Source organism: Carya illinoinensis, chromosome 1 (genome assembly GCF_018687715.1).
Source record: "Carya illinoinensis cultivar Pawnee chromosome 1, C.illinoinensisPawnee_v1, whole genome shotgun sequence".
NCBI lineage: Eukaryota > Viridiplantae > Streptophyta > Magnoliopsida > Fagales > Juglandaceae > Carya > Carya illinoinensis.
In genome coordinates, this window is record NC_056752.1 from 31,586,783 (window position 1) to 31,609,455 (window position 22,673).

Sequence of the window (22,673 nt, forward strand, 5' to 3'; positions counted from 1 at the left end):
ATTTATATTGAAATGATAGACAATTAAAGTTACATATAAAGGTAAATCAAGATGCTTATTTATACTTGATCAGTTTTTGTCGTTTGTGAAGATGGTGAAAGAGATGAAGACTAGGGAATGGTTAGAAGGTTTTGGAGTTAAAATAGCTTTCTGAGATGGCATATTGTTTTCCCCATTCTATATCTTCTTGATCACTGTAAATTCAGTTTTCTTCCTCAGGGCAATAAAAATTTCCCAAGAATGCACCTTTGACTTGGTTATTTCTAACCTAAATAAGGTTATATCTGATCTCATAGTTTAATGGAGAGTTATTTTTAGCCTCCAAATGCCAGATTGCAAAACAGTTGACCATTAAAAATTTGAATTTCTCACAGCTTCAAAATTCTGTTGCTTCTAACAATGAAACAAGCAAATAAAGACAAAAAAAGAAAAAGCAAAAAAAAAAAAAAAAAACAAGCATACCTCACTTGTTCCAGGACTTGTATTAACAGCACAGTTAATGTGAACTCTCTCATCTTGAAACTTACTATCCATAGCAGTATTATTATCTTCCACGGTCAATTCTGGTTCAAGTGTTAAAAAGGTGAGATTATCCAATTCATCGTACCACTGTTGGGCAACACCAACCTGCATGCATCCAAAAGCTGAACTCTAAGCATCTCAAAGCATGGACAAACAAACTTCATGTGGAATATTTACGAGAATACGAAATACTGTAGAGAGAGAGAGAGAGAGAGAAGAGAGAGAGAAGGGGGGGGGGTTGTTGTTAAGAACCTACCTTCTCTGAGGATCTTGCTTCAACCTCTATTACTGAGACTTCAGCAGCAGCTCCTCTTGCCCAGCGCCAGACACATCCTTCTTGTAAAGGTTCTACTAGCTTTGTATCCACAGGGATATCCACATTTAACTGCATTTCAATCCTACCTGTAACAAGCGGCGTACTTCAAAGGTCACTAAAGCTGATTAAACTAATAGCACACCACAGGCATATTCTGGACGCAAAGTCCAAATTTTGACAGGTTACAAATAACTGGAAAACAGGTGCTCATTTGTATGTAAGGATCTTTAGCTCCCACACTTGTTTTTATCCTCTTTTCATCAACTTTTGTGAACTAGGTATGCGAGCAGCATGATCAAAGTTCTCAAACACACTGCCCAGCAAAAGGTAAACATTTCAACTTCAAAATGCAAAACATCGCGTCCTGTGAAATACTTCTTGCTTTTTTTCTTCTTTGTTTTAAGTTTTTTCCCAATAAGAACCCCAGCAAAAACCACAACCAAATTTTGAAGAAAAAAGAGAGCAACCTTGTTTAAGGTCAATCTTGTTGAAGACTGTGACTATGGTCCTGGTAGAATAAGTTAGCACATTAAGTTTCATTTACCATTCCTACGACTAAATTAATGCAATGACAGCGCCCCGTTGCATATTAAATAATTGGCCATCACCAGTATCTGTCTAGGAAATGCAGTAAAAAGTTACAATGTTTAGCAAAAGGCACTACTTTCCTAGCTGAGCAACACAATAAAGATGATGAGGTAGATACAATATTAAAGAAATAGGACGTTAATAACCATTTAAAAGCTTGAAATTGAACATAGATATCAGTTCAAGAGACCCAATAAAGACATCAGGTCCAACATCATATAATGAAATTAATTCCAAAATTCTGAGGCTTGGGTCTTCATTGTATTTTTCCTAGTAACTTTTTTTAAGTGCATTTTGTCTAACAACTTCTCTTTTTGGGTTTAGCAATTGACACAATTTAACTCACTTGTAATTCCTCCAGTTTATGATTTTACCAAGTATTGTGACGACACATCCAACAAATACATATTGAGAGTTAAATTTCCTGCATTACATTTATTTTACTGTTGTGAAAATATGGCTCTCAAAGTTGTATCGGATTGCATGTGATCAAGATGCTTCGGTGGCATAGCTATGGGATTGCTCTAGTGGTTCTATGCAGTGGAATGTTAGTTTCTTCAGAGTAGCTCAGAATTAGGAGATGGATGCAATTTCAGAACAATTCATGTTATGTCGGATAAGATGATTTGGACTCTATCTGGGAGTGGAATATTCTCTGTTCGGTCTTTTACAAGGCTATGACAAGGCAGTATTCTATACCTTTCCAAGGGAAAGGTATCTAGAAGAGTAAGATGCCCCTTAAGGTTGCTTTCTTTGACTGGACTGCTTCCCTCAGGAAAAGCATCACCATAAATAACAAAGGAAGCGAAGGATTATTATTGTTGATTGGTATTGTATTTGTCAGAGTAGTGGTGATTCTCTGGACCATTTATTACATCATAGTGAGGTGGCTAGGGCCATATGGGGTGATATTTTCAGCAGATTGGACTTGCATCGGTCATGCCTAGGAGGGCAGTGGATCTCCTTGCCATCTGGAGAGGTCTTCAGGGTAATCCCCAAATCACAGCAGTATGGAAGATGGTCCTCCCCTTTATGTCTGATGTGGTGCATTTGGATGGAGCACAATGGCCGGAGTTTTGAAGATAGGGAACGTTCTTTGGAAGAACTCAGAAGATTCTTTTACAATACTTTATTCTTATGGGCCTCTGTTATTGATTTCAATGGAGCTAGTTTTCATGATTTTCTTATTTCTATTTCTAACGCCGAACGCCTCTTATGTAGGTGTTTCCTCTTTTATACTTGGCCTACGCCTATTCTTTTGATTCAATAAAATCTTATTTTACCTTAAAATAATTATCTTATATATCAAATTGCCTACAATTGTATAACTGATAACATTGTAAGCTTTTATATTGCAATGGATGCCATATAGACTAAAAGCAATCCTGAGGTAGTTAAAAATGACCAAGTCTCTAATAAATCATTTCAGAAAGGTCCTCCCTACTTGCTATTATATAATAATTTTTGCAATTGACAACCTAAGTCAGACACGTTATGGTAGAGTGATGGTGCCATATGTGCAAGAGGAATGGGGCATTTGTGATCATCTTCTAGTCCACGATGAGATAGCTACCACGATATGGCAATTGGCTTTAGTCTTTTTGGGCTAAATTGGGTGATGCTTAGATGAGTGGTAGAGCTGTCGGCATGATGGAAGGGGTGGTTAGATAGTCATCATGGTGAAACATTGAGGAAAATCATCATGGTTTATTGATGCAGTGCATCGGGTGAGAAAGAAATGACTGAAGTTCCAAAGACACCTCAAGGACCACTGAAGACCTTGAAGTCCTTTTACTAGTATATAAAAACATTACATGTCACTTGGAAACTGCCTAGGCAATTGGTGGGGCCATCCTTTTGACGACTAAAATGAGCATATCCAAATGACTCTAAAATACCTGGCAACAAGCTGAAACATTGAAGATGATCAATCTGTGCTCCCCAAAGTCCACCACTGTCAAAGCAGCCAGAAAAATGGGTAAAGGATTGAGGTCAGAAGAAAGTCTGTGCACTGCCATCACATAGCAAGATATTGGTTAAAACAATAAAAATTAAGGTCGAAACCATATCAGCTGCATCATAGCACAACTGAACCCAAACTCCAATTGGGGGCTTATTTCAATTTATTTATTATTTAATGATGAGGAACCTCGAAAAGCAAGGTCTGAGTCAGACCAGTCCTGGGGAGTAAACCTCAAATACAAGACCTCACCCACTAGAACCATGCATTACATAATCTAGAACTCTTAGTGCGGAATCAAACTGAAGATGTCTGAGTCTACAACACATCCCAAACTTGTCCTTTGAATGCCAGGCTGAACCCTTAAATAGGTCCAACAATTTAAATTTAAGAAGGCATACTTACATTGTATAAACTCTCTCCAATGGTGAAGCCAACCAATAAGGTAAACCAAGGATCCCAAAATTTGAAAACTGGATGTTTGAAAAGACACCTGATTCCCTATCAATTTTCAGGATCCTCTGTCCAACTTGGGAAACACAAAATGAAATGAGAACTGCACACCACCCACATGATGACTCAAATAAAAAGGAAGATGGTAATCGTCCCAAAAACAAAACAAAAAAAAGATACCTGTGTCACATATGACTAATTGATTCTGCAAGGTTGTAAATGAAGATATGAGACCAGCATATGGAAGCCCCTCTGGTGTACAGGAAGTATCAACCTGTGCTTGTAATGCATCACATGGCATCTGTTCCAAAATGGATATTTTCTTCATTATCCACTGTCCACCGGTCTCCAAAATATTTGTAAATCCTTAATTTAATTTTCACAAACCAATATTAGACTTAGAAGTTAACACTTAATAAACAAGAAAAAAAGTGACTAAAAACTAATTGGAAACCTTTTACAACTTCTTTGATCTTCCCCGAAGCCATATCCATGATCCATAGAGTATCAAAGCTGCAAACATATCCAATTTGTTAAACCAACCCCAAAACATTACTTAAGATTATCTGCTAGGATTACTTGTCAAAAAAAAAAAAAAAACAAAAAAACAAAACAAAAATTAGCTGCTAGCATCAGGACACTGAAGCATTACTATCAGCGCTCAAGATTATTTGCTAATGCTACTTGTAAAAAAATAAATAAAGATTATCTGCCAGCATTGTGCCATAATCTCAATTATTTGGGCTTCAGAACTTAACTTGCTGGATTGAGATCCTCTCCATTTCACTTGAAACAGATTGTATCCATTAAGTGCAAAACATGAGATGTGTCATTTTGTTTCTATGGATTAGATTGACAAGTAAAATGACCAAAACACCCCATGTTTTGCAAAAATGAATATGATCCGCTTTAAGTTAAATGGAAAGAATCTTTATCCAACTTTGGCATGCTTTTTATTTTTAAATTGATGACCTTTCTCGCAAGGTATACTTGTGAGTTGAGATAACAGATGACAAGATGATATACATTTTTGGGACAGCAAAAGTTTGCACAACTTTGAAAGGACAGAGATATCTTAAAGGTTATACACATTTTGAGTTTTGTAACCGTTGTATTAAAATTTTCAAACATGTACTCCTCTGTAGCAACTAGTAAAGCTGCCTCAAACAAAATTCAGCAATGCAATATTCTTTTCCTCATTACTACCACTCTATTTCTGGAGATCAACAAAGATAATAATTTCTCCTCATAGCCCTCATTTCCATGTCAAAAAATATGTTTCACTGTTGCACTTGGTTGAACAGGCACCTGGTACTGCAGAAACATGAGTACAGACAGTGCTGCACAGAATTTCCAAACATGGATACGTGGAAAGCTGTGTGCTTAGAAAACATAAGGACTGTGTCCTTTTCCTTCACCAGACTCAAGAGGACAGAACAAGAAAGCATTGAAATGAGAGAACCACAATAATGGTGGTTTTTGACATATGCCAATATTGACGATGGGCGACTACTGGGAAATGATATAAACAATGACAAATAAATAGGTTATATTTCCATTTTCTTTAATTTGGAATGTCTGCCCAGAAGGGAAAAAACTTGCAGTCTGAAAATAGCTGACCCCAAACCCCACTGCTCCCAACCTGACTTCCATCTAAAAGTGTAGAAAGTTATGGACCAAAATATAATAAATCACAGAGAGTAAAAGGATCCGTGACTTTTGCATGATTTGAACTTGAGAACCACCTCTAATAAATGTGAAGACGTAGAAAACCTTGATTAACACCTAAATTTTTTAATGCTCGCATAATGGCTTGGGGACATGCTAATAGATTGTGAGGACATTGTGTGAACATAGGTTGAGTCCTACTGCAGAACATGACATGTATTAAGTTGATCTGGTTAGATAAAAGGTACAAAGAGCGATAATAGTGATAGTCCTTTTGGTATCATAGAGGAAGCCGTTCCTTTATAGTGCCTTGACCACATGTCGTTAACAGGTCAATTGCAATACCACATTTCACAACTTATGGATGTGCTACCTACATCTGTGATTATTATTTTTTAATTATGCGGAATCTCAGAGACTAGAATGTAACATATTTTACCTGGTTATACTCCAAACCCATATAATGCTCCCACATCACACGGATCAGGTAAATCATCAACTCTTGACCAATAGGATGTGTGCCCTAGAACCAGTTCGCACCAAGGATCAAACCTTAAAACTAGAGGGAGCATACCCCAAGACCAAGATCCTTACCACTTGTGCCAACCCTTACAAGTTCACATCTATGTGATATTCCAAACTCCTTTTTATCCTCTTATACATTCTAGATTGATCTAGCATATACTTGACTTTGGACTTGTTACATCCATGTGATATCCTTGACATTCTTCCTCGTGGGGTGGGGTATCATAACTTGCATTTCTCTAAGCATCACAATCAAGCATAACTTCCAAGCAAGACAACTTGGTTATATATGGCCTGTACTCAGCATGGGGTTCATTTTGTGGGGCTTTTTAAGGCTTCTTCTGGGGTGCATTTGCTTTAAAATCAGAAGCTAACTACACCCTATTTCATAAATCAAGCTTCTCACTTCTTGTGAAGTGGTTTAAACTTTCTTGGCAGCTTTTAGAAGCAGCACTTGTGTTGCTTCTTAAGGGACCTGTGGCTGTAAATATTATTAAAAGCCACAGAATTACAAAATTGGCCTTTAGACAAGCCTAGGATATCAACACCAACTCAACAGCATGAACCTAGAACTCAAGATCAAGCTTACCTAAAGGTGTAAGAGTCATTATTAGTAAACATCAAAGAAGAGGGAGTACAAAATGCCAAGTTAACGAGACATGTAACAAAAACAAAAAAAATGCAAAAGATTTTTCATCCGACCATTTAACATTATATTATATCTGTGATAAGAATCTTTTCTTTTTCTTGCAATACATGTACATTTTTTCCTCAATAAACAAATTTATTTAGGGTTTAGCAGCCACATATTAACATTCCATAATTATGAAATACAAGGGAAACCAATGATTACCAAAAAAGTTCCCAATATATGCACATATAACAAAAGTGAATAAAGATAAACAAATAAAAAAAAAAATGCATCCCATAAGAGAGAATCCTTTTGATATCATGGGAGTAAAATGAGTAATATCATAGTAAATAAGGATCAAACAAACAATCTGCAAATACTACCAATAAGCATTGAGGTGCATATCTTGAAGCACATCGAATACATCATTAAATTCTTGCAAGAGAATATCTTACGGAAATGTTAAGTGGAGCCAAATTCAAGATAAGTAACAAACGATTACAGTATACTTTATAAGAAATAATTAAAACAACCGTGTTCTTACCTACGGTTTATGATTAAAAAACTATCATCTATTGATTTCATTAGATGCCAAGGGAACATCAGGGAATTGGCATCAAATTCTTCAGATTTTATATCAACACTTCTTCCCAGACCCAGCATGTCCATGATCCAGGTCCATGAAAAAATACCCTTCTTATCATTGTTGCTTGCTGGATAGAGTGTCTCTAAAATTCGACTTCCCAAATCAGCTCTCCTGATGGCATGGTTCTATGTAAATAGGGATTGACAAGAATAAAATGGTTAGTGAGAAAACTGCATAAAAAATAGCAATCTCTAACAGAATACAACCCCCATACCATCCCTCCCCCTCATATCATCAAGAAGAAAAAAGGAGGGTCACAAGAAGTACAACAGGAATGCAGAAAAAAGAACTCATCAACAGGATGGGAAACAAAGTACACAACACACAAGATTTAAGAGGACATTGGCTGTACAAACAACTGCAGCAGATAAAAGTGCTTAAAGTTGAGACAGCAAGGAAAAGGAGGCAAGAGGTCAAGTTCTGATTGGCACGATGTGCCCGTTTCCAACTTAGTTTTTCTTTTTATTTGCACTATGTTTTGTAAAAGATGGGGTGACTGCTGGGGACTCAAACCCACTCCGCTGTAATTTTCTCTTCTTTGAAAATAGTATTATCTTGCCTAGAAAATATAGTGAAGAATGTATACCTCCGAATCCACAAAATACAGGCAATCCTCAACAGCATGATAAAAAGAAGCTGCTGGACGGACCAACTTGGCAGTCTCAAATTCTCCATCCTCGAAACCAGGGGAGGAACCAATCTGACACAAAACAATAATTCTCAATCCACGTTTTCATTCTTCCTTTAATTTGATATCAGAACAAACCGCAGTGGAAGATATAAATCAAGCAAGATATGAGTTGAAAAATAGGTGCAAAATAAATTTGTCTCAAAACAGAAACTAATAAAGAGGGCTAGAACTGCCGAAAGCTAATATTCTAAAAGGAAACCCTTTCTGTAATCCAACCAGAAAACTACGATTCTTTTTTCTATGAAACAGACAAAAAAAAAAAAAAAAACTCTATATTAACGTACACTTTTTCAACACAAGATGAGCATATAAATAACCATACAGATGAATTCAGTGATCATTACTACATCAAACGGATAAACCTTTTACCAATAATGATGTCCTTGAGGGGAAAGATGACATCTCATTTTAATTAAGAGAAGAACCTATATGGAGACATTTTTGAATAAATAAGCTTAATGGAAGGAAGGACAAAAAAGGAAGGAATAAAAGAAGTAATCTAACTGTGTCAGGTAACTTAGAAATGGAAAAAGAGAGAACCAAGTGAAGACTATGACAATTTATGTACTTAGGAACTAGGACAGCTTTTAGATAACAGTCACAAGATTTTAGCACCAGTCATGGTAGAACTGCCTGAAAAGAGGGGGGGGGGGGGGGGGGGGGGGGGTGTGGGGGCAGGCACGATTGACAAACGACTTCAAAGAGGCGCGCTCCCATCTTGCCCCTGATGCCATTGGTCATAAAACTGGGAGGGAATGTGCCATATTAGAGGAGGATGATCAGAGTCAGTCAATTATAAAAGACCCCATCTCTCTCTACTACATACAAGTGTTTGCCGGCCAAACAATTGCCAGATAATTAGCCCTGGGTATGTGTTAATCATACAAAATATCTGAAGGTTAGGAATGCTTCCAGATCACCAACTGGACCTTTATAATAAAAAAAAGTCCAGATAAGAACGTCAACCTTTTGGAGACACTTTTGTCTCCAATGCAACATCCTGAATCCAAATTTTGCGAATTAAATCAAACAATCTTACTGGCATTACCAGCATCTTGAAATCTCTACCACCGTGTTTAGTCAGCCAACATCTTGAATGAAAGTAAGTGGCTGATGTCTATATTTAAGTAATAGTAAAGGAGGCTAATATCAAAGTATTTAGTGTCTATGTAGTCCACTTGAGATAGGCAGCTCCTCCTCAGAAATTCCCACACATCCTTTTCCACGGTAGCTCTCATGAAAGAACATTAGAGAATTAATGAAAAGAACAATCATACATGACATTCAGGTATTGCTGGCACAAAATCACTTATACATGCTTCTGTCTCTCTCTCCATTTGTTTCCCAAATACATTTATTATTTGTTATTCCGTGACAAAATCATAGGGTAAGTTACCTGTGTTTTGCTTTTTTCAAGAAATGTCTCTCTTCATCCTAAATTTTGTCATCCCTAGCCACCCAGCTAATGTGCCATATTTTAAGTGTCTTTTCATTTAAGTAGTAGGCCAATTAAGCTACTTAAATGTGCCACATCAGCCAGTATGACTATGAATGATAAAATCAAGGATGAAGAGTAGCATTGCTCTCTTTCTGTGTGTGTGGATTGGATATTTATTTCACAATCTTTATTAGAAATTACCACACCAGCAAATGGACTTGAGCCAAATTGCATTTTCTCATGAACTCTATAATAGATTTCTATACATACACAGTCAAGAATCTTTCCATTCCCATTAAAGACAATAATCCGATGGTGATTGGTGTCTGAAAGGAAGAGACGATTGCCACTCTCATCTGCAGAGATGCACCCTGTAAACAATGATGGCAATTTTGAGAAAACTACATACTATTGTATTGCACCATGTAGAGCCAGTAAAGATCATACACCATAAGAAACTTGACAAGAAAAATGTACATGAAATGAACCAATTTTCATCAATTACAATGTTTTCAAGATTTGCTATTGATGTGGTCTTGATTAAAAAATGAACTGGAGTTCATAAATCTCCCTAAAGATGAAAATCATGTCAAACAGATCAAATAACAGGTATCAAGTTGATCCTCAATTGTGTTTAGCAATAGTTTGAAGTTCTGAACCCCAACAATTACAGCACCTACACTTCGTGAGTAGAGATCAATTCAACCAAAATCAATAATAAATGCAAAATGTCATCACAAAACTCTTCATTGTGATAAAATGGGGTTGACGGTTGGCATAACACAAATTTTTGCCTCCTAAATGAATAGACAAGCGCGCACACACACACTGCCCATGATTTTAAACAAAAAGAAAAGGCAAGCCATATTAAGAGGTATGGCACACTTCAATAATCACAACTTATACCTACCACATTTCCTAAAATATACAGTAAAACGTGAATAAAATTGGGCTACCATGTATGGTTATCGACATAATTGTCAAAATTCTTTCCAGCCTCCTAATGGCCTGCCCTTATGGCATAGGTCATGGCAGACAGACAGAATACACACGTATATGTCAATAAAAATCTGTTGAACCAAGTCTGTTACAATAAATGTTATATTATGACAAATACACATAGCTCAATAGATTGGTGACATCTAGAAACCTAAGGTACAACAAAATAAACATGGCTCAATAGATTGGTTGGACTTATTTTCTATCAATGCCAATATGTGTTGGACAACAACAGGTTTTCATGAGCTAAGAGAGAGTCCATAGAATCCAAATTTTAATATATGTAGAAATTAGGTAGAGGTCGATCATGATATAGGAGCAATGCTTCCCTTAATATTTGTAAGGAAACAAATCCATGATATGCTTATTTCCAGAATTCCTCATAATGAAGAGAAACTTAAGAGTCAAAGCCACCACAGATAATTTTTTATATGAACTATAGATGTTGATAGTTAAAAAGATTTATTGCAGACAGAAAAGTTATTTGTCCAAACCCAACACGGTTGATTAATAACCAATGTGTGTGAAAATTCCAGTCAAAGATTCTTCATTTAAAGCTTAAGAAACAAGGCTTTAATGTGTTCCAATAATTAATGATTAAAAAATCTTTTAGAAGGTAAAGATTTGATGACAGATACATAATTTTTTCAAAACTCGTCATCATTCATTATGCGATTTTAAGATCTAGAGGAAAGCTAGATTAGCACTTCTCTTGCAATAGTATATAGCAACATAACCCGTGCCCCTAATGGTTTGTCATCAGTTCAATTGCTAAAAAGTTTGCAAAATTACAAAAAGATTTCTTTTAGATGGTATTGGGAATAAATTCAAAAATGATTTATCATTGATAACATTTGCCATGATTGAAGGACGCCCAAAACACATTTATGTGATCTTTCTATAAATAAATAAAAAATGATATTTCAAAAGAACTAATCAGAAAATTGGGCTCCTTGTAATAACTTATAAGCCCCGTTGACCTAGCATGCATACACAAGGAATGTGGCACTTACCAAATGTGCAACACATTAACGATCCATTCCAGACATCATCTATATGGTGTGAGTTGTTGAAGAGCATCGAGGGTGTGTGGGAACCTTTTCCTCAGTGCATTTATTTTAAGATAAGGGATGGTAATAATGTGCGATTATGGCATGATATTTAGCATACGACATTGCTTCAAAGGATAGGATTTCGCACCAATTTGCAATTGTTGTAGATAGTTAATGTTCAATTGCATGGCAATCGGGAATGTCAGGTGAAGGAGCTCGACGTAAGAATATTATATCTGCAAGATATGTGCAATGTTGGATTGTAAATTGATTTCCTTTTCATTTTTTGAGTCTTTATACTCTAAAGTCTAATATTCCATCTAATGTAGTGAAAGACAATGTCCCAACACTCTCCACGGGAACCCTTGGAATCTAATTGGCTCACTTCCATTGCAGAAGTTCAATATATGGTGGTTTTGCACCCCAGGGAGGCCACACGTTCTCTAATGTCCGTCAGCCTAGTGCACTCCTCTATAACTTGTAGGAACAGTAGGTCCTTGTCAATTAATCATCCGTCAGTTCCTAAACAAACAAAACTATGGGGTTGCAAAATAACTCATAATAACTTCTGCTTGTAACTGCTGAAGCAATGAAACTGGTACTGAGCAATTAATAACTTTTCATATATACAGCTACATCTCATCATTCCATAGAATTTTGACATGTGGGTATCCAAAACAGAAAGCAATGTCATCAATCAAAGTTCAGAGCTCAAATCTTCAACAAAATCAGGAATTATCATAGAGAAATATAAAGATTTATATTTTTTCCTCCAATTTTAAGTAAGGTGATGATACAATAAGAGGCAGGAGTGGGGCAGAACCTGGGATACAGAATCTACATCATGAAGACATTCAACCACCCAAAATTTTCATAATACCTCAAATAGAAGATGCAATCAAATGGCATGCCAACAAAAGCTATGCATGGGAAACCCAATTACCTGGGAAGTAAAGCAGCAAGTTCTGAGAAAAAGAACATAAATATGGTTCCTTAGCGACCTCAGCGTGCCTGGACCAAGTGCTTTTCATGTTATGGACCAACCTAGACTTGTCTTTTTCAATACCTAACTCCTCAACAGCTGCATAGGAGCACCAAAAGAGAGAATAAAATTGAATATTACATGATTGTGAATCATCACCAGAAGTTTAAAACAATTTTTTGATAGGTAAATTAAATAAAAAGTTAAAAGTTTTAAGAGAAAAGAAAAAACAACCAGAAGTTTAAAACAATTACTAATGGGAAAAAAAGACGAAAAAGAAAGGGACAGCCACTAATGACTTCAATATTCAAATTCTCTCTCTCTCTCTCTCTCTCTCTCTCTCTCTCTCTCTCTCTCTCTCTCTCTCTCTCTCTCTCTCTCTCTCTCTCTCTTATTTGTTGATGAGTAAAGATTGATTGAAAAATTCAAAAGGTGGCGGAACCGGGAACAGAGAATGTAAATTCCCCAAGCGTAAAGGGAAAGAAATAAAAGAAGCAAATCAAATTTCAAAAGTGGCATATACATATTCACAATCACATGTTTTCTTTAAATAAATCACATGCTTATCATGTGGATGTTTCTGATTAAATTGTAGAATAAATAACAATATACCACCAGTGGTATAGCCTATATATTTTTCCCTCTCTTCTGGAAAGTGTAACTGAACCTACTTGAACTTTAGACTAAGATAAAACCATTACATTTTGCATCAAAACTAACAGACCAGTTATGCATCAGAAGAAGCACATGACAAATGAACCACGAATAGAAAAACTAGAGTCATATCATCATCCATGCACACAACATTATACATATGCTTTTCTCTTCTTCTTTTTTTTCTCTTCTTTTTTTTTTCCCCTACAATTTGACTGAAGGCATGAAACACAGAGATCAAGATGGTTTTTCCTAAGTACATGGCGTATGGGAAACATCTAGTAAGATAATGTAAAAGAGATAAATAAAATAAAATAAAATAAAATAAAAACCACCAAAATGATAGCTAATCCAATGATAAAGGTTTTTTAGAAGCAATCTTTATGATCTGCCACCGTCTTTTCCTTGTACTAAAAACTAAGGTTGTTCCTTTCTCTCCAAATACACCACAACATGCTATTTGGGATCATTTCCAAATGGTTCATTTTGTGAACAACTCAGCCTCTATTTCAAACAAAACAAAATTTTCACCATCCTGCAGGGAACCACAAAATTTAAGCCGAACAAACCAACTATAGCACTTCCAAAGAGTGGTAGCCACCTCACATTCTAAGAAGTAGAAAACGAGAACAAAAAGTCATGAGCATTAGCTCCTTTAAGCACTAAAGCAGAAAATCAAATCAGCAATTGTGCACAAAAAAGAATTCGTAGTTCCTCCAAAGTGCACTCCTCATCATTAAAGTATCGATCATTCCTTTCCATCCAAATACACTAAATAAGACACAAAGCCCGATGGGACTATCTACCAAACCTCATCCACGTGAGAACAACCATGAATCCTGTTTCAATTAGCTAGAAGGTCTACCACTCTCAAAGGTATAACCCAAGCCAAACCAATTCTACAAAAGATGCCATCCCACAATGCCATTGCCACTTCACAATACCCTTGCCAAGGGGAGTAACAAGTTTACAATTTGATCATATTATAGCTGTTGACATTCCAGAATTGTTTTCCTTTTTCTTGGAGGTGTATTTGGAGGTCTCACGGGCCATCCAAAGTTGCTTTTCTCATATGGATTGCTTCTCTTGAGAAAATTTTGATGAGGGATAATTTGAGGAAGCGCAGTTTCATTGTTTATGAACTGGTGTTATATGCATGAGAATATTTTGAAGTATTCAAAAAAGGCAAGAGGAAATCATGTTCCTAATACGATACATGTTTTTAAATTCTTGTAGATATTAATATATTCATTATATAAATATATTTACAAAAACCGAAGTTTATTTGAAAAAGTTTGTAGATAAAGTTATAAGTTCTAGTATGAGATAATCTTATAATTGGTCTGCTGTTGTCTACCAAAAAACAGCTCACCAATAAGGGAGAGCCATGTAGGCGGTCTATTGGAACAAGAATGTGATTGCATTGTAGGAGATAGACTTGCAGCCCCTTCTAGAGCCCGTCGCACACTCTAAGCAATCTCCTTTGCAAACTTGCAGCCCCTCTCATCTCCAGCCGACATGATGCCAGCACAAATTTAAAATGCTTTATATCTGGAAGAGCAGCACCCCACTTTTATCTCTATTGAATTGGAAGGAAAAACTTAATATTCCAATATCAAAAAATGATTACATTCCCCTCTATATATAGATGATAATACTCATCTATTTTAGGGATATTTACAACTTACTTAGGAAAGAATCAAAACTACCTAAAACAGAAAGCTATAAAAAAAAAAGGAAACTCATATCTACGGATTTAGTAACAGACTACCAAATCCCCTAAAATCTTGGGATAAGAAAGCATGATCTGTTAGCTGTAGATCTCCTCAATCTTAGCACCTAACATTGCTGACAGATCATCAAATTAAATCTCCTAAAATCATGGGATAAGAAACATGATCTGTTAGCTGTAGATTTCCTCAATCTTAGCCCCTAACATTGCTGACAGATCATCAAATTAAATCTCCCTATAATTCTACACTCCCCCTCAAGCTGGGCGGTAAATATTTATTAACCCCAGCTTGGAACTCAGATCATCAAACACCTTTCTTGGTAGAGCCTTGGTAAGAATGTCAGCTGTTTGAAGGCATGTAGGCACGTACAACATCTTGATTATTCCTTCCTCTATCTTCTCCTTTATGAAATGTCGATCAATTTCCACATGTTTTGTTCTATCATGATGTACTGGATTTTTGGCAATGCTGATTGCTGACTGATTATCACAGAACATTTTCATAGGTTCTTCATCTGAAATCTTTAATTCCTTTAGTACCCTTCTTAACCATATTCCCTCACAAATGCCATGTGCCATTGCCCGGAATTCAGCTTCTGCACTGCTCTTTGACACCACCGATTGCTTCTTACTTCTCCATGTGACCAAATTACCCCACACATATGTGCAGTACCCTGAAGTTGATCTTCGGTCTTGTACTGATCCTGCCCAATCTGCATCGCTGAACACTTCAATATCTCTTCTTTGGTTCTTCTCAAAAAATAATCCTTTACCTAGTGTTAGTTTCAGGTATCTCAGGATTCTATACACAGCCTCCATGTGTTCTTCATTTGGATTATTCATGAATTGACTTACCATGCTAACAGAAAAACCAATATCTGGTCGTGTGTGAGATAGGTATATTAGTTTACCCACTAATCTTTGGTATCTCCCTTTATCCACGGGTGCACAATTTTCCTTAGCGCCTAGTTTGGTTGTTGGATCCATAGGAGTATCTGCTGGCTTACACCCGAGCATTCCAGTCTCTTTTAAGAGATCTAGGACATATTTTCTTTGTGAGACAGAGATTCCCTTTCTTGACCTTGCAATCTCCATGCCTAGGAAGTATTTGAGATTCCCAAGGTCCTTGATCTCAAATTCTGCAGCTAGAAAACTTTTGATGGTGCTGATTTCCTCTTCATAATCTCCTGTTAGAATTATGTCGTCCACATATACAATGAGGACAGCAAGCTTTCCTGCAGAAGAGTGTTTAACAAATAGAGTATGGTCAGTCTAACATTGAGAGTAGCCATATTTCTTAACTACCTTTGTGAATCTTTCAAACCAGGCTCTTGGAGATTGCTTGAGCCCATATAGAGATCTCCTAAGTTTAGAAACTTTGTTGCGCGTAGTTTGTGTCTCAAATCCTGGAGGAATTTCCATGTAAACTTCTTCAGCTAGGTCTCCATTTAGGAAGGCATTCTTGACATCTAGTTGGTGGAGAGGCCAATCAAGGTTTGCAGCCAAAGATAGTAGAACCCGAACTGTGTTTAACTTGGCTACAGGGTCAAATGTCTCCTCATAGTCGATTCCATATGATTGGGTGAATCCCTTTGCAACCAGCCGTGCCTTGAATCAATTAACACTCCCATCTTCATTATATTTGACTGTGAAGATCCATTTGCAGCCTACTGGGCGTTTTCCAGCTGGTAATTCTAAGATTTCCCAAGTTCCATTTTTTTCAAGTGCATGAATTTCTTCATACACTGCTGATTTCCACTCAGGTGAGCTAAGAGCTTCTTGTATATTATTAGGAACCTGGATGTTGTCAAGGTTGGCAACAAATGCTTTGAACTTCGGTGACAGTCCTTCATATGACACAAATGTGTATATAGGGTGTTTTGTGCATGATCTTACACCTTTTCTCACAGCAATAGGAAAGTCACTATCATCATTAGTTTCGGGATTATAGTTACCTGATGGATCTTCACTTGATCTAGGACTTGGGTCGGACTCTTGGGTTTGCTCAAGAGATGCTTCTTGTTCCATCTCCTTTTGGTTCTTTCTCCTCCTTGAGTAGGTAATCAACTCATCATTCTTTGTTGATTGAATAGTGTCCAGATTTTGAGGTGGATTATTGGTTTGATCTTGAGGAGGAGATTCTAGGAAGTAAGGAGATTCAAGGAAGAGATTTTGAGGAGGAATGGATTCATGATTTAGTGATGGGCAGGGTTGGTCAGAATTAGGAGAGAAATGAGGTGATTCTTCAATATCCCAAAGCTGGTATTCTTGGATAAAATTAGTCTCCCCCTGAATATCAGATTTGGGGAAATAAGGTTGTTGCTCAAAGAATGTGACATCCATGGAGTGATAGAACTGTTTAGTGACTGGTGAGTAGCACTTATATCCTTTTTGAGTTGGAGAGTACCCAAGGAAAATACATTTAAGAGCTCTAGGATCAAGTTTGTCCCTGTGTTGTTGATGGACATGGACAAAAGCTGAGCACCCGAAAACTTTGAATGGGATGGTGGAGATGAGACGAGTATTGGGAAAGGACTCGAGAAGAATTTGACAGGGATTCTGGAAGTTCAGAATACGAGATGGCATCCTATTTATGAGATATGCGGCAGTGAGGATGGCTTCACCCCAGAAAAATTTTGGTACATGGGTAGAGAACATTAAGGAGCGAGCAACATCAAGAAGATGCCGGTTTTTCCTTTCAGCAATACCATTTTGCTGGGGAGTGTTGACACAGGAACTTTGGTGAACTATACCATGACTCAAGAGATAATCATTAAGAATGGAGTTGAAATACTCTTTGGCATTGTCAGTTTTCAGAATTTTGATTTTTGCTTGGAATTGTGTTTGGATCATGGTGTTGAAGGTTTTGAAAATCTGGTTTGTCTCTGATTTTTCTTTCATGAGGAATACCCATGTGAGTCTAGTGTGATCATCAATAAATGAAATGAACCAGCGAGAACCAGTAACATTTTTGATCCTAGAAGGACCCCATACATCACTATGAATCATGGAAAAAGGTTGAGATGCTTTGTAGGATCGGTTAGGATAAGAATTACGAATATGTTTAGAAAATTGACAAACCTCACATTGAAACTCATTTGGATTTTTATTATGGAATAATGAAGGAAACAACTTCTCAAGATACAAGAAATTTGGATGACCTAACCTATAGTGCCACAACATAATTGCACTATCATTAGTAGACCGACTCACAGACAAAGAAATAGGACTACTGGACACTGAACAAGCAGATTGGTGAGTTGTTCCTTGAGGAGGATCATTAACCTCTAGAAGATAGAGCCCCGAACACATCTTAGCACTGCCAATCGTCTTCCCCGAGTCCAAGACCTGAAATTCACACAGATTGGAGCCAAATTTAGTAACACAATTGAGATCCCGAGTGAGTTTACTAATGGACAGTAAATTGCAATTTAATTTTGGCACAAGGAGAACTGAATCAAGAGTGATGTTCTCAGAAACTCTAACAGAACCTGTACCAGCCACCTTTGAGAGTGAACCATCAGCTATTCTCACAGTTAAATTTTTATAGCATGGATTGTAAGTGGAAAAAAGCTTCTCATCTCCAGTCATATGATCAGATGCTCCTGAGTCTATAATCCATGGACTTAGCTTCTCCTTTTTAACATTTAGAGCACTCAAAAAATTACCTTTTTGTGCCAAGGAACCAATACCAACCACAGTGGGGGCAGGTGCAGGCAAGGATTGGCTGAACAATTTCTGTAAGACTTCTATCTGTTCCTTGCTGAAGGGAGTGGGTTCGGGTGATGGTTTTTCATCCATGGAGACGAGGTTGCCCCGTCCTTCTTTGTCATAGGCAAACCGGGAAGGCTTCCAGTCTGCAGGTTTGCCGTGAATCTTCCAGCAGGTGTCCTTGGTGTGACCAGGACGTCGGCAATGATCACACCATGGTCGCCCTTTCTTTGGTTTGTGATCATTGTTGTTGGATGGATTTCCTCTAACTATAAGGGCTAAGCTCTCAGGATTTGTCACAGAATCTTGAGAGCCCATCATGATCTTCTTTCGACTTTCCTCTCTCCGAACTTCTGAAAATGCTTCCCGGATATTTAGTAGTGGTTTGGATCCTAAGATTCTTCCTCGTACTTCATCAAGATTCTTATTTAATCCAATCAGAAATTTGTATATTCTTTTTCGTTCAATAATCTGTCTATACCTGATTCCATCATCCGGACAGCTCCAATTGTGCTCTTCGAACAAGTCCAGCTGCTGCCAATAGCGATTGAGTGTGTTGAAGTACTGAGTCACCGTTAACTCTCCTTGGCGGAAGTCATGGAGAACACTCTCCACCTCGAACAATTCCGACGTATTCTCGTTGTTAGAATATGTTTCCTTGGCAGCGTCCCAAATCTCCTTTGCTGTTCCATAGAGAAGAAAATTTTCTCCAATGTCATTTGTCATGGAATTAATGAGCCATGACATGACCATATTATTTTCAGCATTCCAGACTTTGAACTTTTCATCCGTCTTGTTCGGTTTGGCAGCAACTCCATTGAGATAATCGTCTTTGCCCTTTCCACATATGAACATCATTACGGAATGGGACCATTGAAGATAGTTGTTCCCATTCAGTTTGTGTCCTGTAATGGGCATGAGGTTACTATCTGCACTACTGTTGTTGGAAGCCATTGCTTCCTGATTGGAGGTGATTTGGGAAACGGTAGTAGTTGAATCACGTTTCCCGTATTTGGTCATATGAGGGAATTAGGGTTCAGAGAATGCTCTGATACCATATTGAATTGGAAGGAAAAACTTAATATTCCAATATCAAAAAATGATTACATTCCCCTCTATATATAGATGATAATACTCATCTATTTTAGGGATATTTACAACTTACTTAGGAAAGAATCAAAACTACCTAAAACAGAAAGCTATAAAAAAAAAGGAAACTCATATCTACGGATTTAGTAACAGACTACCAAATCCCCTAAAATCTTGGGATAAGAAAGCATGATCTGTTAGCTGTAGATCTCCTCAATCTTAGCACCTAACATTGCTGACAGATCATCAAATTAAATCTCCTAAAATCATGGGATAAGAAACATGATCTGTTAGCTGTAGATTTCCTCAATCTTAGCCCCTAACATTGCTGACAGATCATCAAATTAAATCTCCCTATAATTCTACAATCTCTGTCTCTAAAATATGCTGCATAAACTAGGGCATAATACAGGCAGATGCCGATGCAGCCACCCAAAACACAAAACTTTAAATTGGAGACCCTTTTTTTTTGGGGGATTAGAGGGATTGCCTTTGTGATGGGTACATATGGAGATTTGGATTGTGGAAATCTGTTAGCCGAGGAAAAGTAGTCATATATAGACCCAAACTGTGCTCGCTGAGAGCGAGAGAAGGGTGACAATAGAAATGTAAGACAAGGGTAGCCGCCAACTGGAGGGTAGAGTGTGCTAGCTTTGGTGGTCCATTAGAGTTTGGGGAGGGGAAGGTGGTCCTGTATCTACCTCTCTGTTGCAACATGCACCAAAAAATGTACTAAATTAGACTTTGTTTTATTGTTTTATTGGTCCATTACAAGCAATCACCATGAGAGATAGAATTAGGTCCTTGTGGGATTGGTTCTTCCAACACTAGAGCAAAGCTGTAGCAGATTGGACTTCATCATCGGTGGGCAACTGTGGCATAAGAAGATCGAGCTTGAACTGGAATTATGAGAGCAAATGCGAATTTCTCTCCTCCCTAGATTTTCGGTACTCTTTGATCGCCTTTATATGCTCTTGGGTCCGACCATACGCTTCGGTCCACTCTTTCTTCGCCTCCTCTACACCCTCCACTACTTTGTCCATGGCTGACGGCATTGGGACGTTCGACTGGCTAGAGATGAGATCTAGTTTTGGCAAGGGGGGTGGGGCGTTCGGCTGTGATGACCCTCACGTGAATTGTGTGGAATCGCTTATGTGGCAGATTATTATTGGAGGCTAGTAATCCCTTAAAAACAGCTCAACTGGTGCAAAGCGGTTTTGTTCAATATAAATAATATATTTTGTCAAAATTATATAATATGTGAACAAGTTCGAACTTGCTTGAAAAATAAAGAAGCTATTTGTATATAGAATATAATTCAATGATAAGCTCTCAAGTTCAAATAAAAATGATGACAACAAAGTTTCACCACCCACCATTTGCTCAAAAGTGACTCGTTTACACCCTTTTAGAGACTAGACACACAAACCACTCTGCCCCCACACCTATTAAAGTAGCTTTTCATTGATAATGCGGGATAAAAATACAATTGGTTCGTTTCAAGCAAATGGAAATAAAATCTTACTGGAAACTTTATACATATATAAAGACACCAATGGTAGCATGAAGAAAAAATCAGCACTGTTGCAAGAGCATAAGTGCAAACATGAATACCTTTGTTAAGAATTCCAATATCCTGGCCCTTCTCATGGTAAAATACATGACTCCTAGAATCTTTGAATAGAATGTAACATGGCACATTTGCCACCTGCATACATCAACAAAACGTTAATTTTAATGGGAACAACTATTAACAGCACTAAAACGTATGCAGAACCATAAAGAATCCCAAACTCACGGAGGAAATTGTTTTTTGATAGGTCACACAGAGAAAATTAACAAAGAAATGATGACAAAAATAGACTACTCATTTACCATATTAGAGTAGTTTATGTTAATGCATTACTTTTACCTGTGAATATTTTGAACACGTACCAAAATCATTATAAATTTTTTTTGATGAGTAAACGATAGTATTAATAAGAATAGGCATAGCCCAAGTACACAAGGAGGTATACAAGAGATAAAACCTATCTAGGTCGCTAAATAGGACAAAAGGAAATCATGCACATCTAGGCCATTGAAATCTATAGCAATAGCCCAGTGAAATAAAGTGCTTAAAAATAAAACTCAAAGCTCCTCTAGTGTATGCTCCTTCTCTTCGACGGTCCTCTCGTTACGCTCTCGCCATAAACACCACATAATGCAGATAGGGACCATCTTCCAGATAGCTGTGATTTGTGGAGCACCGCCTGGCATCACCCAACTAGCCAAAAGCTCAACCACTAAAGCCGGCATCACCCAGTTTAGGCCTATGCAACTAAAAATTTTGCACCAAAGGACTCTAGCTGTCTCACAGTGTAGTAAGAGATGATTCACTATTTCACCGGCTTTCTTACACATACAACACTGAAATAATTATCCGTCACTTTCGCAAATTATCAGTAGTCAGAATTTTACCCAGGGTTGCTGTCCATGTGAAAAAAAGTGCTTTGGGAAGCGCCTTGTTCCTCCACAGTCTTCTCCATGGGAAATGAGAGTTTGGTAAAGTTGTAAGGGCCTTATAAAATGAGCGAACTAAGAAAATACCCTTACCCGCTGGTGTCCACCACAATTTGTCAACGTGCAGTCCATTCGGCTTCTTGGAATATACTAAACGGAAGAAAGCCTCATAATTGTCTACTTCCCAATCTTGGGCTCCTCTAGTAAAGGTAATATTCCATTGAACTTGATCTCTTGAAAGAATCATGAGATCCGCCACCGAAGTTTCTTGATCGCATGCCACTCGAAAAACTGATGGAAAAGAGTCCTTTAGTGCCACCTCCCCACACCAGATATCCCTCCAAAATTTTATACGCATACCTTCCCCCACCACCAAACTAGTATGGTTAGCAAACACCCTCCACCCTCGTCTTATACATCTCCAGATCCCCACATCGAGAGGCCCATTCCCCTCTCTAGTACACCAACCTCCCCAAGACCGACCATATTTACAATCAACTACTAGTTTCCAAAG

At 37.5% G+C, this 22,673-nt stretch overlaps 1 protein-coding gene across 5 annotated transcripts in view; it reads right to left on the minus strand.

Moving 5' to 3' along the window:
• The window catches only part of LOC122315184 (retrovirus-related Pol polyprotein from transposon TNT 1-94), a 34,186-nt gene that overhangs the window by 735 nt on the left and 10,778 nt on the right, over window positions 1-22,673 (minus strand). For 4 of the 5 annotated variants that reach the window (XM_043130992.1, XM_043130973.1, XM_043130983.1 and 1 more), the window contains 11 exons: window positions 21,272-21,365; window positions 12,433-12,570; window positions 9,709-9,809; window positions 7,896-8,009; window positions 7,208-7,434; window positions 4,294-4,352; window positions 4,020-4,205; window positions 3,792-3,915; window positions 3,325-3,380; window positions 779-924; window positions 463-627 (listed from right to left, as the gene is read on the minus strand). In XM_043130992.1, the coding sequence (XP_042986926.1) occupies window positions 463-627; window positions 779-924; window positions 3,325-3,380; window positions 3,792-3,915; window positions 4,020-4,205; window positions 4,294-4,352; window positions 7,208-7,434; window positions 7,896-8,009; window positions 9,709-9,809; window positions 12,433-12,570; window positions 21,272-21,365 (1,410 nt within the window). Of the gene's footprint in view, window positions 1-462; window positions 628-778; window positions 925-3,324; window positions 3,381-3,791; window positions 3,916-4,019; window positions 4,206-4,293; window positions 4,353-7,207; window positions 7,435-7,895; window positions 8,010-9,708; window positions 9,810-12,432; window positions 12,571-14,687; window positions 18,206-21,271; window positions 21,366-22,673 lie in introns of those variants that run through there. The other variant, XM_043131002.1, reaches the window with a different exon arrangement.